At 39.0% G+C, this 18,586-nt stretch overlaps 1 protein-coding gene across 1 annotated transcript in view; it reads left to right on the forward strand.

Annotated features, from left to right (window-relative positions):
* The window catches only part of HUNK (hormonally up-regulated Neu-associated kinase), an 85,753-nt gene extending 71,116 nt beyond the window's left edge, over positions 1-14,637 (forward strand). The window contains exons 6-10 of the mRNA XM_042458381.1: positions 437-566; positions 1,921-2,089; positions 3,733-3,813; positions 9,919-10,096; positions 12,502-14,637. Coding sequence (XP_042314315.1) covers positions 437-566; positions 1,921-2,089; positions 3,733-3,813; positions 9,919-10,096; positions 12,502-13,169 — 1,226 coding nt within the window. The 3' untranslated portion in view covers positions 13,170-14,637. The remainder of the gene's footprint in view (positions 1-436; positions 567-1,920; positions 2,090-3,732; positions 3,814-9,918; positions 10,097-12,501) is intronic.
* Positions 14,638-18,586: the final 3,949 nt, after the last annotated feature.

The following is an 18,586-nucleotide window of genomic DNA, read 5'->3' on the forward strand; positions in this document are numbered from 1 at the left end:
GTGTGTGTGTGTGTGTGTGTGTGTGTGTGTGTGTGTGTGTGTGTGTGTGTATATATATATATATATGGCTTCAAGTTCCTGTTGACTTATCCCCATGAATTTCATAGGGTTTTCTTAGGCAAAGAATACTCAGAGGAGGTTTTGCCAGTTCTGTTCTCTGATGATACTATGTTTGATAAGATGAAGCTACTTATTCAGTTTATGTTAGCTGAACTGAGCAGTCACAATCCGCAGGTTATGCACCTCACACTCCTGGAATGGATCAGTGTGCTTTTCTAAATTGGAAAATTATATCATAACTAAAAGATCTGGGGATAATACTAGTAGTTTTCACATTGTTGGTAAGCTTACTTTTGTGTAATTACTCATTTACTAAATACAGAATCAAGTTGCAAAGTATTTGACACTTTCCCCTTTGCTTTCAATGTCTTTGCAGCTGCTGTAAACTTCCTACGATCTCTGCTAGAACCAGATCCTGCAAAGAGGCCAAATATCCAACAGGCTTTAGCAAATCGTTGGCTTAATGAGAATGGCAAACCACTGAATAATGTCATATATCCAAACAGGTAATATGCCAAAAACAAATTGTGCTAGAAGGCATTTCTGCATGTTACCCCAACTAAAATGATAAAAGTGTGCCAAAGTCATTGGAGTTGCACAAACTGCCAAGGGCTGTTTGAATGACTATAGAAGCTGTGCTTTCTAAAAAGTTTCTTAGTACAAGGTAACAAATGGCAGTGCTACATTCTTGACCCTACAAACGTATCATAAGGCCCCATAATGGGCACATTCCCTTCATGTCCATTCTGAATTGCCTAAGCATTTACAGGCTTGGAAAACATTTGTCTATTTCCAGAGCTTGGGAAAGTTATTTTTTGACATGTACTATCTGCAGAGTTCTGGGAGCTGGAGTCCAAAATGTAACTTTGCCCAAGCTCAGCTGTTTTTTAAGTGGTCTCTCATACATTGGAATGTTGGGGTGTGCACAGTCATGTTTCTATATGTATGCATTGTATTATATTACCCCCTAAGAATTGTAATGTGATCCATTCCTGGACCAGTCCCAGATCTTTGGTGTGACTCCAAGCAAGTCAACATTATTTGCTCAATTCCTTTGTCCCAGCCTTGCAATGTGGAGGAGGTTATTTCCCAACCTTAGAGCGGGTTCTGTGAGGATAAAAACCTTTAATAATTGTGAGGTGCTAGTTACTATGGTAATGAGGGTTATGCAACACATGGATGGATATTAATACAAGAGAGGAGGCTGGTACCTTTCTAAGCTGCTAGTTCAGATTTTCTTGTGATGGATATAGAAGTTATTGTGATTACAAGGAAATTAACGATAGGTTGCTTTCAGCTAACAAAAGTGTGTAAAAGTAAATGAGCTCCAAGATTAAAATAACTGTTTACTAGGTTTGGTAGAAGATGGCATGAGGGTCAAAATCCTCTTTGTTCTCTGGGCCTTCAGATGCTATCAATTTTCTATACAAAAGATATCATTTGCAAACAGGGGAAGAAGGGTGCCATATGCAGAATGTCACACATGGTATTTCACATTGCATGAATATGCATTAGACACACACACACACACACACCATGCATAGCAATATAAAAGGGGTGGGAATCATCTAGCCCTTCATTGCTATAGGACTGCAAGTCCTACTTGCCCTAGTCACTGTAATCAGTGATGGGAAAGACTGGGGCGTTTCAGTCCAGTAATATATGGAGGGCTGCCTGATTCCAACCCCTGCAATAAAATGTGAAGATCCAGATTTGCATAATTTTTCCAATATGGTGTTTTCCAAATAGATAAGCCATAATTGTTTGAACTGTGGGGGCAGGGAATAATTTGGTATTTAAAATCAAATGTCAGGTTGTGCAAATAGCAAAAATAATATGTTGTCATTTCTCTTTATGTAGAATTCACCTAGAAGACATAAGCCAAAATGTGCTGCTCTACATGACTGAAAAGCTTGGCTATAAGAACAGTGATGTGATCAATACTGTCCTCTCTAACAGGGCTTGCCACACTCTTGCCATCTATGTCTTGCTTAATAAGAAGCTGGAGCGGTATTTGGCCAGTCTTAGAGTAAGTATGGCTTTGAGTGGGCATTGATTTCCCAAGTAGAAAGTAGAGTTAATCTCTGTAATAGTAAACGGCTGAGTTAAGAAGGCTTCACTGGGTATTATAATGTGCACTACTTCCAAGTAAGTATGCTTAGGATTTCAAGCTTCATCATTTAGAAACAAAGTCAGTGTATCCTAAAACTGTTCAACTATGTTGTTGTAGATAAAGAACAACAAAAATGAATAGATCTGGGAATTAAGCACAGGTCAAAGCAAAGATCCTAGCATGTCTGTTTTTTGCTCATTAATTTTTTGCTCATTAGTTTAAAGGCTGAAACATTAAAAGATATTGAAATTTTTATTGATATGGGTTGAGTATTTCTTGACCTTGGTTGTCTCTTCTAGCCTATAATGATTATCCTTTAAACAATGAGTTCTCTTCTGTGACCTTATGCAATAAATCTTTATTATATGTTTTTGTTTCATCATAGATTATCTATCTCATTGTTAGTACAGTGCACCCGCGTCATACGTGGGTGCATCATACACAACTTCCAGCATACACTGGAAGCTGCGCCAGAAAAAAGCCTTGTGCACTCCAGAAGATGGGGCGTGTGACTGCGGCACAAACGCAGTACCGCACAACAGGCATGAGCCCCATTATTTCCAATGGGGCTTAAGCTTACACGTTTTTTCTTTTACGTGGATGGTGGTGGTCCAGAACGGATTCCCTGTGTAAAGAAAGGGCACACTGTATTCATTTTTTTGCATTGACATCTGTGGACGTTACAGTATGTAATAGTGATTTAATTTTCTTCACTGAAACAATTGCTGTGGCAGTGTATGAGCAAGCAATTGGGGAAAGATAGTGAGTACATGTACTTGGGCCCATTTTGCCATTTTGAGTAAGGTAGGGAATTTTACACCAGCATCATGAGTGGTAATTCTTTTTGTACAAGCTCAGGTAGCAGCACCATAGAACTGAAGGGGGGGGAATTAGCCAAGAACTTTCCACAAACCTTTGTAAGAGCAGAAAGCTTGGCAAAACTATTCATATATCATGTTTGCTGTTGATAAGGCCACATGATATACAAGCTCTAATGGAATAGCAGAATTAATGGAGCTACTGGATGCGTTTTGTCTCTGGCATCTCCTCCCCATCTGATTGGCTTCTGTTTTATCTGTGGAAAATTACTTTAATGAGTAATAAAAATAAGTTATATTTGCTGTGCAATTGCCTATTTGTGTACAGTAATTTCTTTTTTATATATAATTTTATTTTTTACACTTTTGTATTTCAATTCTACAAAGAACACTATCAGCAACAACAAAAACATTTTCAAACAGGCTTAGGATATGAGTTAACAGAAAAACACATATAAAGAACACTTAAAGATAATTCCATTAAGGTAGTTATGTGGGTGACATTGCACGATTAGGATGAACACAAAAGTTCACTGAAGGAGCCTTTTGTAATGGGGTTGGATTCAAATAGAATGTGTCTCTCCATAAGTCTGCAATTTCTAAGTAATCTCTGAAGAAAAATGATTAAAAGATGTGTTGCCCATATAATGCCATGCATTTGATTGTTTCAGTTCTATTTTTAACCAATTTGTTATCATTTCCCCACAAATATCTTACATTTGCATTTTTTAATCCTTCCAGAAGACTGACATTCCTGATAATGTGTACATGAACCAGATATGTCGGATAGAGAAATACAAATCAAACAAGGAATCTTATGAGGTAAATCTCTAGCAACATCTAGTTAGAGCTAGGCAGAATTTGGATATTTTCACTGACTATGATTACAGCAGACAGGATTTTGATTCTACGAAGAGCAGAAAAATAAACCCATTCCCAGAACATTAATGAAGTATGGCTATGTGGAAAAAAACTATCGAGCGACTCACTGCTAAAACACATCAAGGTTTCATGTGAATGGGGTCGCTTTTTGAGGGTGGGGCATGAAAGGAAATCTTCCCTGTTTGCAAACATATGCTGAATGTATTAGTAAAAAGAAAGACTTAGATTCTCATGCAATGTGCACTACTAGTCCTCTTGTTTTTAAAAACTGAAGGATTTATAGGTATAAATATGAATTCTGTTGGTTATCTTTTTCTTTAAAAATTAACATATTCATGTGCCTGTTTGAGGATGGTATTTTCCATTTACAGCTATATTAAATTATTTCCAATCATAGATTCTATAGTGATGAAGCCCATTCCTTGTATGTTATATCTATCAAGGGAACAAGATAGGAAGATTCTGATACTGGTGTAACATAGCTGGTGGGAAAAATCCTCTACACATGATTCCTCTTGGAAGCCACCAGCTGTCTTTTTTGTGGAGGATGCCGTTTCCCCCAGGAAAAAAAAAGAAGAAAAAGAAAAATATCTGGAACACTGCTGTAATTCTTGGAATTTATTGTTCAGTACTCCACTTTGAGTCTTCTTGTGTTTTTGAAGCTGGAGCCACACTGTACCATCTATGCACAAGAGAGAAGTATAAGCACATTCAGGATTCAATTCTGTAGGTGCCTTATGCTGGCGTAATCTCTTTATGCCAGTGTGAGTACATTTAAGGCTGTTGCAGAAGCTGGTATCCTGTACCTGCCTGCCCAATACTAGAGCTCCCAGGCATAGCTCATTTTTCTCAGCCTACTGACTGACTTTGGTGGTGTACTTGGGAACAGCAGCTTTTGTGTACTCGGGACCAAAGAAGCACCTTCTAGCCTTATCTAGGAGGGTGATGGCTGCCTCTCCTCCTCTACAAGGATAGCCTTGGGCACCATCTGCAGCCAAACAGTGGCAGGGGAAGGGGAAACAGAGCTCCAGTTGCCTAGATCTATAGAGGGGAGAAGAAGCCATCACTCCTCCAGCCACCAGCTTACCTACACTGGAAAAGAGTTACTCTCCATTAGCATAATTATTGGATTTTGGCCTCAGATCCTGCCTGATCTCAGAAGCTAAACAGGGTCAGGCCTAGTTAGTACTTGGATAGAAGACTGCCAGGAAATAGGTGAAGGCTATATTCAAAGGAAGGCAATGACAAACCACCTCTGCATATTCATGGCTTAGGAAAAATTGTGAAATTCATGAAGTCACCATAAACCAACAGGCAATTAGAAAGTACATACATTTGCTAATATTGAAGCAATTGCATTTACATAGGTGTTGACCTACTATTCAGTAAGTCTATTCTAACTTTGACTAGCAGTTGGATTTAGGCCTGACATTTGGAGATCTGTAAGGTGTTGAGGGAGGAATGAAAGATCAGTCTCATAATTTTGTGGTACAGACCGCTGAGCAAAAGGAAAAACTGAACATCCAAGCGGAAAAGAAAGAGGAATGAAATAGTTCCAAAAGGAAGGAAGAGATACATAAATATGTAGAATGTAGAACAAGTGTAGAATGAACAGTCCCATTATCTCAATTGGACACTTCCAAGTTTACACTGTGAAACTCTTTTTCAAATGCAAAAAGCAATGGGACCATGCAAATGTCATCTGAAAGAGAATTCCAGAGACAAAGGAACTGAAAAGGAAATTAGGTGAAGACAGAAAATAGCAAAAGACATCAAGAGGGCATTACTACAAGAGCCATAATTTAGCTCTTTAGTATGGATTATTGGGTTTAGCTCAGATCAGACTTAGTACTGTTCTGGCCTCCTAGAGAAGGAACTATCCATAGATGAAAACTAATATATAGTGAATCAGAGATGATTGTGCAAACTTTTATTTGAGAAAAGGATTGTAAACCAGAGAAAAGTTTATCCTGAGATTTAACAAATGAGATAACGGGAAGGTAGTCAGTATATTTAACTCATAAAAATAATTCTTAGTCATCATTCTATATTGGTAAGGGGAGAAGTCACCTTTCAGTTACAGAAGTAACAAGGTAAAAGACCTGAAAAATTATGAACTACCATGGTCATATGAACTGTCAAGCTACTTGAAATGAGAGATCTTTTCCTTTAGAAGGCAACCTGAGATTCTGCGTTGCTTAGATACCAAAAACCATGTTTTTTCCTCTAGCAACAATCTCAAAAGGCAGGCATCTTCCTCCTTTTCTGTTCTTGAAGGCAAGCAGCTTAGTATCACTTTTCCTGTTCCTGAAACATAAACATTCATCTGACAGTTGCAGCACTTATATTATAGATTTCAACTTTAGACTGCTTACTGTAATATTCAATAGTGTTGACTGTGAGAATGTTGGTATATTTTTTTAAAAAAACAACTATCTTAGAAATTAGATACTCTGCCTTAATTTTTTTTTTTGCATGTATTTGTTTTGTCTTTACAAAGACAGACAAGTGTCCATGTCAGCATAAAACACATCATTAATCATTGAAATTGTGCCTTTAAAATATTCTGATGCCATTCTACCTCCCATTTTGCCTTAGGAACAAACTTTATCATCAGTACTGGCTAACACATGCTGCTGGCATGCTTTCAGGGCCCCTAGAGTCTTCCATTTGACATAGACATGCAAAAAGGAGACACTTCCTCAGTGTTCTTCAGCCATTACAGACAAAACAGCCCTTTCAGTCTAGCTTGCAGCTGCAGACATCCACTTGCAAAGAGCTATTCTGAACATAAGAGATACACGAAAACGCATCAGTGTGTTACCATGGAGATGCAGGCAGACATCTCCTAGGGTTCTGCAGCGCTGTGCGGAAAATTCTTCAATACCATTTCTATAATCTGGAGGAAAATGGACAGAAGAGTTCTGTCCAGGCTTTACCATTTGATCACTTGAATAGTCTCTCATGACAAACTAGTACCCAGACCAAGCCTCCTCCAGGGCTTCTGGAACACTGCCATTACTCAGAACTAGACATGGTAGGTTTACATAAAGTGGTAAATTGAGAAACAGTACCAAATATGTGATAGGCTGTTCCTAATTTTGCTCATGAGTGTCTAGCAGGAAAGTCTGCTTCATGGGGCCCTACAGATGGTAGCCTTATTTTTCCACCATTATCTTAAAATATTGAGTATTAGGGGGGGAAGTCGTTCTTATGTCTTGGATACTAGACTTGACCTTCATCCCTTTGAATTCCTGGCATCCTGGTACAGGCTATTTGGCTTCCACCTGACATTGCCACTAACTGCATCCATTGGTCAACATCACTACAATGGACAGCTTCTCCTTACTTTTGAGAGACAAGTGGCCACCAGGTCCCATCCACATGGCCACTGTCTCATGCCTCCTAAAACAAACTGCATTTTACTTGGTGTAGAATAGTGGCTGGCTGGTACCAGTTTGTTCTGGGCAGCCACTCAACTCTTACTCTCACTGAAAAAAAGATAGCGCTGTTTTTTTGGCTCTACCTTGGAGAATGGTAAAGTCTCCTTCTTTTGAGGTTTTTAAACAGAGGCCACATGGCCACCTATTAAGAGTGCTCTGAATGTGTCTTCCTGCATGGCAAGGGGTTGGACTGAATGGCCTTTGAGATTTCTTCCAACTCTATGATTCTACCTGGAAGTGCCAGGAATTGAACAGGAACTTTCTGTATGCAAAGCTTGTGCTTCAGAACTTAGCTAGAACCCCTCCTTTGTCTCTGCTTCATTAACAAATAAACAAGGAGTCTTGAATGATGGTTAAAGGAAGTGGGGCAAAATGGGCAGTAGGTTTAAAAGTGGGAAGTTGAAAAGACAGAGGGTGAGGAATGAAAAAGAAGCCAAAAAGGATGGAGACAAAACTGGAATGCGAGGCTAAAGCATTTTGTGGCTTCAGGCTTTTAGTTATTTATGTAACTCTAACTTATAAATAAGTTATACATAAATAAGTCATATTATAAATAAGTTATGACTGTTCCAAAATGTTCGCCTCTTGCAAAATTTGATGCTAAAACCTCTGACAGTGGTTTGATAGTGTTGGGAGAGACAATTAAAATATAAACAGAATTACCTCTTAGTAAAGATATGGTGAGGTGGCCCAGTGTTGTCCCATTGCAACTGATGCCTTTTAAAACTGCTGCATGGTGCAACAGCATCTGAAATGAAGCAATTTATAGTGTAAGTTACAGATCCAAATGGCTGCAGAAAGTTGCATTTGGGTATCTGAACCTCACTACAAAAAGTGCCAGGGCTCTGTGCGCTAATCTCTCCCAGTACATGGCAGCTGGCCTAGCATGGTATGTACCATCTAGGAATTTATGATCTACATACAAAGCTCTGTCATGTCTGTAAGAGTTTCAAGATCTGGCTCCACATCTGTGGAATGGTCTTCTTTTTGACTTCTGGCTGAGGGAAGATCTCACTCATTTTTGTAAATGGGTTAAAGATCTTTCTCTCTGTTTCTGCAGATTAAGCTGAGGATGCTGGGGTGGTTTGTGGCTGGTGGAACGTTGAAGCTTTTATGTATATTTATAGTGTTATGCTTTGTTGTCTTTGTCTCTCACTGTATTTGTTTGATGTTCCACCCTTTGGTGGAAAGGGCTAAATAAAGAAATAGATGATGATGATGATGATGATCACATTAACATACTGTATTATACATGGGCACTGTCAAGACAAGACCTAGGCAGGGTGAAATATTATTGTCTGGTACATTACCGCATAGATGTGATCTACCTGGATCCCCTGCAAAAATGGAGGGCCAACTGTATACCTCCCCTTATGTGGGGATCTGTTCCGGATCCCTCCATGTAAGGGGAAATCCGCATGTGCTGGAGCCCCATTAGAAATAATGGGACTCCTGACTGTGGCACACGGTTGCGTGGTTGTGAGTGCGCGCCAGAGGCGCCCGCTCCATTACTTTTCCGGGGCGCGAGAGGGTCTTTTCCGGTGTGGCTTTCAGCATATGCTGAAAGCTGCGTATACCACGCTCGCGTAAAACGCAGGTGCACTCTATATCTAAAATTGTTGCAGACAAGGTTTAAATTGGACAGTGCATTAAATGCACAGCAAGGGCATCAGTAGAAGGGAAAAACTTAATAAACAGTACCAAAGTAATCACTCCCATTTATTAATTTTTAGATGGTACATTTTTCAGATGATTAAATAAAACAAGGGAGATAAAGAATTTTGTTTGTTTGTTTGCTTCTTTGTTTATTTATCATCATTGAAGGGATGTATATTCATGTTTTAACTGGTTGATCAAACGCCTATTGCTATGAAGAAGTAGGCCTCCAACTCTGTCCCTGCTTAATCTTACCCAGGTCCAGCCATTCAAGAGAAGCAAGGACAAAAGCTTGCAGAAATTTCCGATGTACATCTCCTGTCAGATATTGGTTTCATTTTATGTACTTATCCCTCTTCTGATTTTGGTGAAACCACTGGGTGTACCACATTTAGTGTTTTGTCCAAACCCTTATTCTGAATAGATTACATGATTCTTTCCTTTTCTCTGGTTCTGATCTGATTCAGGTTTAACAGAGACTTTAATTCTGTTTTAGATCAGGAAAAAAACAATTGTACATTCTGCGCTTTGGTTCATGTTCTGTTTGACTCCCTGATTTTTAAGGAACTGCTGGCCACCTGTTTTTGGACAGTTTGGAAAAGTTACTTTTCCTGTGAGGGGATTGCAATTTCAAAAAGTATTTTTTTTCTAAGCTCTGATTCTGAGTCATGAGTATGCTGCTGTTGCACCTAGTTTGAACTCCATTTAAAATTAAGCAATGACCTATATGATTCTGAAATATTCAGGAGTGTGCCTGTGTATATATGTGTGTGTATTATACATACACACATACACGCACACACATTTACTTGTAGGACGGGCTTGCATCCATTGACTTGATGCTTTCCATTTCAAATGCTAAATGCTGCTAAAAATGTTGTTTTTACTCCAGCTGTGTTTTTTTTAAAAACTTCAATTATTTTTTTTTGTATTTCTTAATCTGCAGGACAAAAAGGCCAAGGAACAAGAAACAAAAGAAGAGCTCCTTCACCCACTTCTGAAGAAATCGGAGAAAAATCCTGCTTCCTACAAAGAACCTTCCTCCTGCCTTACAACTCAAATACAAAATGCGAAAGCCCTGTTAAGCGATCGCAGATCTAGCCATGGTGGTGCATCTGAGAAAGGTACATAGAAGGATATTTTCTCTGGCTGTTGATCTGATTAGTGTTTGCTTCAGAAGTTGCAGATCCGAGAGAATTTTTAAAGTCAGGACATATCACAGCTCTATAGTGCAACCCTCCACAAGATTACTCAGAAATACCGCTGTGTTTGATCTATCTGTCTCTCTCTCACACACTGTCTATTTGTATACCAATTGATATAATAAAGTCTCTAACTGATATACATAAAAATCTATCTGATGCAATATATAAAAAATATAAAATAGCTTACAGACAATTTAAATGATAATCAATACTTTAATACCCTCCAACAATAACACACACACACACAAGAAAACAGTTATTATCAGCCAGGGAACAGTTGCATAAACAGGCACGTTTTCAGGAGGTGTTTAAAGGTGAATATATTGTCTGACTGTCAGATGACATTGAGTATTCCAGAATGATGCCACAGAGGAGGCCTACCTTTGAGATGTGACTCAGTGGTATTATATTGGTTTCAGAAAAACTAACAAAGCCTATCTTGATGAACTCAGTGTCTGACTGGGGCATGCATTCAGTGAGAATTACTTCCTCAAGAAGAAGCAAATGTGATATACAGTATTTGTTTGAGCATTGGATTATGACTCTGGAGACTAGTTTTCAAATCCCCACTTGGCTGTGGAAACCGATTCAGAGGCCTTAGGCAAATCACACACTTTCAATCTCAGGGAAACCCGTGATAGGGTCTCCTTAGGGTTGCCATACGTTAGAAACAACAAGGCACAGAACAACAACAATAAGGTAGTATAACACAGCGGTCTTAAACTACTTCAATAGACATTCACTCTTACTGAGGAAACACTAACTCTGTGAAGGAAACTAGAGCACATTTTACACATAAATCATTTTAACAGTAATAGTTTTTCCCCAAGAGCATTGAGCAGTATGATCTCTTGACTGTGTTCTCAGCAGCAACATCAGACTGCAATTCCATGGAATTTTTTGGTGGGGAGAGCTATGACAGTTAAGCTGACATGGAACTGATATCAATGTAAATGCAACTTTACTGTATGCTCCAAAAACAGTGACATGAAGGTGGCTTTTATTTTGACCTTGTCCTGTAATCATGTTCTTTTTTCAACCATTTCATTTTAGGGTCATTTTATATTTTACAGTAATTGTGTATGTCTGTCTGTCTGTTTGTCTTGTTTATATGTGGAGATAACATATATATAACATTTAAGATATAAGTGCCATGAGCCATTTTGAGGGGAGACACAAACATGAGCCACAGTTTTAATAAAACAATAATGCATATATCAGGGAATCAGCACTAGCTATTCCTTTCCACTTTGCAGATGGCCAGTGATAAATACCCACATCTCTGGAACAGCAGTATGAGAATTGAACAGGCATCTAGATACTTTCCAGAAAAGACAAATTATGTATTTTGCATAATTGCACATTCAGAAATGTGTCTGTTTCCTGACTGCCAGTAAGATCAAATTCTCACTGGATTTCCAAAGAGGTTTCCTTCCCCTATTCAAACTTGTTATATATAATTATCTTCTCTTTATTGTCCTGTGTTGTGGTTTTGGATTGATTAGCCTGGCAAGAGACATGACAACAAATGTCCTTTGTCTAGCACTTGAAACCCATAGGACTTAAATCAAAAGAACCAAGGAAAGCCACCAATTAATGTGAAGAAAACCCTAGCATTTTGGGATGTGTGTGTTTGTGTGTGTGTGTCTGTATGTGTGTCTATCAACAGACAGCAAGAGAGAAAGACTGATAGATCAAACACTGTGGTATGTGCAGTGTGTGTTTAGGAGAGAGATTGGATAGGAGGACACAAAGGGAAAATATCATTTAGAATAAAACACAAAATAAAAGCAAGACAAAGGAAGAAAATGATCAATGAGAAAGGATGGTTTGAGACAGAACAAAGAAGTGGTGGTAATAATGGGTACATAGTAATGATTTCCCAAAGAAACTGGCAGGTGGCAAAGTGTATGAGTACAACTAGAGAAAGAACATGCAGGGCAACCTCCTCTAGGGCAGTAAGGAGAACATGTGGCAACTCCCATGATTCTTCACTATTTGTTGTGCTAGCAAGGGCTGGTAAAAGTTGCAGTACAGCAAGATCTGGAGAGCCACACATTCCCTTCCTCTGGTATAGGAAATAATCAGGTATATATAGGTGGGCAAAGAACTGTATTGTTCTGCTGATAATTTTAATGCTTTATTGTAATGTTTTAGCACTTAGATTTTGATAGCCATCTGAAATAATATACAATATCTATCCTCAATCATTGCCTAGGGAATTTCTTACTTGATTGGTTAATGAAAATTCTGATTTAGGGCTAAACAAACAAAAAAATTCATAGGGATTTCCCTCTCTCCAACTTTTCTGTACTGTGTTGTAGATTCTCCAGGTGGTTTGAGCCCTTTCCATGAATCAGCATCAGCCAAAACAGGTTGCGTCACCTCGTATTCTTTGGAGTACCTTGAGATTCAGCAACCTGCTCCGAGGACCCCAAGGCTCACAAAGCGGCAAGATTCACCTCAACAAGAGCCCTCCAGTCCTGGCAGCCAGAACTTGGATTCTCCCTTGATTCTAAATATTGTACATTCTTTTGAAACTGGTGACAGAGAGGATCAAATAGACCAAGTTTCCCCCACACACCAGTATCGAATGCTGAGCTCACCAGTAAATTTTGGTCGGAGAAGTTCCAGCGAAAGGACATTGTCTCCACTCTTCCAGCCTGGAGGCACTTCTCCCAGTCCCACGAAAAGTCCAGTTCATCCCACTCAGCTCTCCTTCACATATGATGAAAAGAGCAGTTCTTTCCGAGAGGAAGCTGTCTCACCAACACAGCTAAATAATACATCTAATCCTCTGGGGAGTCCTAATTGTGTGAAGAGCAGAGGCCGTTTTCCCATGATGGGGATTGGACAGATGATGAGGAAACGCAATCAGTCAGTAGGATCACCAACAGAGAAAACGCTGGAAGCAAGAATGCCTCAGCTGCAGCAAATGAGTCCAACACAGATTTCATTCAATATAATGGACCCTATAAATGGACAGTGCTGAAATGTCCATACTGAAAGTTTAAGCTTATGTGTACTGCTGGTTTCTGGGACTTTTCCATAGAGGTAGTGAAGACTTGGTAGTTACAATATTTTCTCTGTATAGTTTGTCATCACATCTAATAAGAAAATTGCGGGACCACATACTTTAGTGGTGTTTGGCTAATGCAGTTGACAAAAGGACAACTATTTTAAGTGTTGAAAAGACTAATTTCATTTTAAAGGCCTACATAATCTTTCCAAGGTTGGTATTTTTGGTACATTTGGGTTGTATCATATTACACACAAGCCTATGTCAGCAAAAGACCATTCCACTTAACAGCTTGGTTTAACAGTGAAAACAGAATCATAGAATGGTCCTTTTGCATCTAATGTCATGGTTGATGGACTTGTTAGGCAATAGCCATAATTTCTGCTTCACAGGCCCATGCTTGATTACATCACTCAAAGAGAGGAAGAATAATAACAGATAAAATGGGTTTACCCCTTGTTTCTAAAGAAGGTGCGCTCTCATAATTCATGTACAGGGATAATGAAGAAACAGGACTTCAAATAAAAGCACAAAAACTAGATGTTCAGAAAGTTGATAAAGCAGATTTTACATTAAATCAGTCTATATTTTTCCTAAAAGAAAATGTTCATTTGATAAGAGATGCTGCTGTAATCATCTCATACTCATTTGGCCCTAGGGAAATCTTTGTTTGCACTCCTCTTCTCAACATGTGTGTGCTTAAAATAGTCCATATTCCTAAAGGCTCTGCTGAAAAAAAGGTAGCAATTTCTTCTTTGTATAGGTGTATTATTTCTGTGGAACCACCCCCCAAAAAACTGCACACAACTTGGTTTTAGCAAAATAGCATTGGAAATACTTGAAAATGTTGCTGAGAAATGCTGCATTGCATTAAGTGGAGTTACTGAAGGACACATCTGCTCGCTCCAATGCCATTTGCAAATGGTAGGAATGGCAAGGCAGTTAGATATCAAAAATTCATTCGTGCTATGAACTGTGAAGACTAACTTTGTGAAAGGTAACCACATTCTGTACTCTTCAGCTCTTTTTAGTTCACAGTAAAGAAATTGTCTGCATAATGAAGTAGGCCTTTTTGTGAAAATAATTTCTTATAAATATACAGGGTTTTAACCAAAGACTCTTCTATGGTTTATCTGTGCCCTGCTAGCACATGAGTTATGTGTACAGCATTGTTGGTCATTGTTCACATTAGTCTGGCACAGTGGCAATTGATCACTAATGACGTGTACATCTTCCCTTTTGTTTAGCATAGATAATAGATATACATCTTCATGAAAGATAAATAAGAATAACTGGTTAGAAGGTTATTGAAAGATTGTTGATAAAATTATGGTTTTAAGTCATTTGATGACTCTTTGGTGTTGTTGTTTTTTTAAAAGCATTATTATACCATTCCCCTTTGCCCCCAAGTGCTCTTGAGTCACAAAGAATATTGGATCACTTCCAAAAAAAATTTCAAGTTGGAGATTGGGGATCTGGAATAAATAGTATAGAGCACCAACAAGCTTTTTTGTGCACCCATCTTTCAATAATTTGAACATCTTTGGAGGCCACATGTATATGTGAAAGTACATCTAATATGGAAACACCCTTTTCCATTGGCTTGTAATTCCATATTAGAAATAGGTTCATACCATGGGAACAATGTTTGTTTCAGCCAGTGACACATTTATTTAATACCAGCATTGCAGTTTAAGAGCTACACAATTTCATTCCTGTGTATGACATGGTATAACTGTGACATAGCATAATTCTTGAGTACAGCTTGAGTATGCCAGGTTGGTACAGCAGACCTTGCTACTAAGATTTAATTCTTTTAAACAGTGAAATGAGCTCTTATGGCTGTGTACCACTTACTGCAGGTGTAAACTTGCATGATCAAATTTTTTGCCTGTGTGGAAAAAGATCCTTGTATGTAGAAAAAAACGTAGGATAAAGGATGGGAGCCTAGTCTTCTCTCTGACATTCTGGTTTTCTGTGGAGGAGAATTCTGAAGTTGTATGTTCAGGCAGAGTTTTATGTCTTCTCCTGTTTGTGACAAGTAGACCTAAGCTGCTACAAGAGAATGCAATGTCTGAATGTTGTGCAACTTGCTGGTGCCAAATGGACATTCATGGTGGTGTGCAGCTCATGAGACAGAAATGTTCCAGATGCCTCAGTGGGAGGAAATTCCCTTTCAGTGCCAGCATTTTTTCTTTTCCAGTATCCACCATGTACGCTATGCAGATTCAGCAGGACTCAAAAATGGGGTGGAAGAAATTCCTAACTTCTTAGCCTCCATCACCTAGTTTTGTGTGAGCTATCCAGATCTTGGACTTCCATCACACACAGATTTTTAAGTTCCAGGCCCTGTTTTAAAAGGCCATGATCCAGACATGTTTGCCTCTTAATACCCTGTCACTTAGGTTGTTTTATTTTCATTTATAGATCTGCAGGTCATTTTCTTGAACAAACCAAGCTGTTCTTTTAAGCTTGATCATGTTTAAAACATTTTGCAGACCAGCAATTCAAATTATGTAAACGACAACAAAAACATTGCTGCAGTGGTGTTACAACATGCTTTATGTGTGCTTTTGCCATGCTTTGAAAAAGAAACATCCTCAGTGCTTTGAGAAGTGTCTTCAAAATAACCGCTATGTTCTGAAAGAATACAAGGACCCATGCACCACGGGAGTTTGCAGATGTTGTTAAATATATTTGATGGCCTATTGAACATAAGACCAATAAGATGATGATCAGCATACCATCGTGTGCATGCTTCAGACTTCTGTACCTGAATGTCCTGCAAGTACTAACTTGAACTATCAACTCAGGTTTATTTGGAACCCCATGAAACGGGGGGAGCAAGAAAGCTGTATTTTTGGTGAACACATGGTAAATATATGTAATATCAAAATGAAACTGTTGCTGCTCAGTCCCTTGTATTGTTGTGTGTTGAAATATGGTTATTGCATAGAAAGAGGGATGTAGGTAGACACATTATTATTATTATTAACCTTTATTTATGAAGCGCTGTAAATTTACACAGCGCTGTACATGCAATCTTTTTAGTTAGACGGTTCCCTGCCCTCGGGCTTACAATCTAAAAAGACATGACACAGAAGGAGAAGGGAGTGGTGGAGGGAAAGGGTAAGAGGTCCAGCAGTTCCTCTTAACATGTGCATGTGCGCACAAATACGTGCTTAGATACAACTTACCCTATAAGCCAGTGGTTCTCAACCTTCCTAATGCCGTGAGCCATAGGTTGAGAACTGCTGCACTAGAGTATTATAGATTATGGCACCAACCCTGGGTCTTAGGCAACCCCTGTGAAAGGGTTGATCGACCCCCAAAGGTTGAGAACCACTGCTATAAGCTGTTTCCTACAGACTGGTTCACTCTTCCTAGCAACAAATAGATTAACAGTGAGGGGAGATAGCAACAATTCATAGTTAGACAGGACTTTTTGCAAACTGACATTTCTATAGAGAACTGTATCAGGGGCTACTTTTTCTTTATATATTCCCTAAGATGTTTCAGTTCATCTAATTGTCTTTGGTTCATAAGAAAATCTAAAATAATTTATAATTGTGTGTGTGCGCGCGCACGCGACATGCTCTCAGCCTCAGGGAAAGGCAATAGCAAACCTTGTCTGAACAAATCTTGCCAAGTAAACCCCATGATAGGATTGCCATAAGGTCACTATAAGTTGGAAATGACTTTGAAGGTACATAACAATAACAAATACATATACACACAGAGAAAATATATGCTTATTTTATCTTTATCCTGCCTTTCTGTAGAATGGGACTCAAGATGACAGAAAGGCAAGATATCAAGAAAATAATGCATAAACAAACAAAGATCCTGTATGACAGACAAGGCTGTGATCCAACTCCTAAAACCCAATTTAACAGACAATCCACTACACCAGTTATAGGAGTTCTGTGGCACTGGCAAGTGGGGTGCTGAAAGATTATGCATCCAACCCCTTCCCACCAGTGAGCCGCAGCATGATAAGCTGCAGCAGTGACCCTGAAGGGTCTTATTTTAACTCCTTGTCATTTTTGGGTCATTTTCTTTAAGGAAATGATCGTCCAAATCTTCAGCCTGGCTGCAGAGGGAGCTCCAGTAGACCCCCACAAGGAGGTCATTGTTGTTTCTCTCCCCTTTAATTCTCAACAAAATGCTTTTGTAATTTGGCAGATAGCCTTCTCTTGTTGTTGTTCCCCATCAACTGGTATTTAGTGGGGGATGGTGCCTCTCATTCTAGAAAAGATTGGAATAGGTGAGGATTTTGCGGTGTCGGGGTTTTATTTGTACTTTGTGTTTTTTTCCCTTTTTGGGGAGGGTACCATTCTAGGCAGAGTTTTTACATTTATAAACTAAAAGCCTCAGAATTATGTAACTAACTTCATCAACAGCCATGACTTTCCCAGGCTTTGATCTTAGGACAGTGGCAATTACCGAGTCTTGTGGTAGAAAAAAATCATAGTTGAACTTGTTTTGGAGGAAGATGTACCTTTTAAAACTTGTCCCATATCTCTCACAATTCTACTTCATTGAACAAGGCTGGGCTGCAGTACAGTATTTTGAAACAGAATATTGTGTCCAGTTCTGGGCACCACAATTTAAAAAAGATGTTGAGAAACTGGAGCGTGTCCAAAGGAGGGCGCCTAAAATGGTGAAGGGTCTGGAAACCATGCCCTATGAGGATCGACTTAGGGAGCTGGGGATATTTAGCCTGGAGAAAAGAAGATTAAGAAGTCATATGATAGCCCTGTTTAAATATTTGAAGGGATGTCATATTGAGGAGGGAGCAAGCTTGTTTTCTGCTGCTCCAGAGAACAGGACCCAGAACAATGAATGCAAGCTACAGGAAAAGAGATTCCACCTCAACATTAGGAGGAACTTCCTGTCCTGACAGTAAGGGCTGTTCGACAGTGGAACAAACTCCCTCAGAGTGTAGTGGAGTCTATCTCCTTGGAAGTCTTTAAGCAGAGGCTGGATGGCCATCTGTCGGGGATGCTTTGATTTGGATTTCCTGCGTGGCAGGGGGTTGGACTGGATGGCCCTAGTGGTCTCTTCCAACTCTGTGATTCTATGATTCTATGAAATGGAGAAAAACTTCTCTTTATCCATCCCATAGTTTATATCATTGTATCAATCATGCCCTTTTTCCTACGTTAAAAGCTGTTTTTAAAAATCCTTATGAGGAATTGCTTTAGCTCCTTGACCAGTTCATTTGCCTTTTTCTGCACTATGCCCAGCATTGCAGTTAAGAAAAGAAATCAGAGCAGATATTAGAACTTACTTCTAATATCCCCTGATGCCTCTTTCCTGAATTAATAAACTAGAAAAAGGCTGATGATATATTTCTTATTCCAAGACCATAATACTTCCCTTATCTC

Source organism: Sceloporus undulatus, chromosome 3 (genome assembly GCF_019175285.1).
Source record: "Sceloporus undulatus isolate JIND9_A2432 ecotype Alabama chromosome 3, SceUnd_v1.1, whole genome shotgun sequence".
In the NCBI taxonomy this organism is placed as follows: domain Eukaryota; kingdom Metazoa; phylum Chordata; class Lepidosauria; order Squamata; family Phrynosomatidae; genus Sceloporus; species Sceloporus undulatus.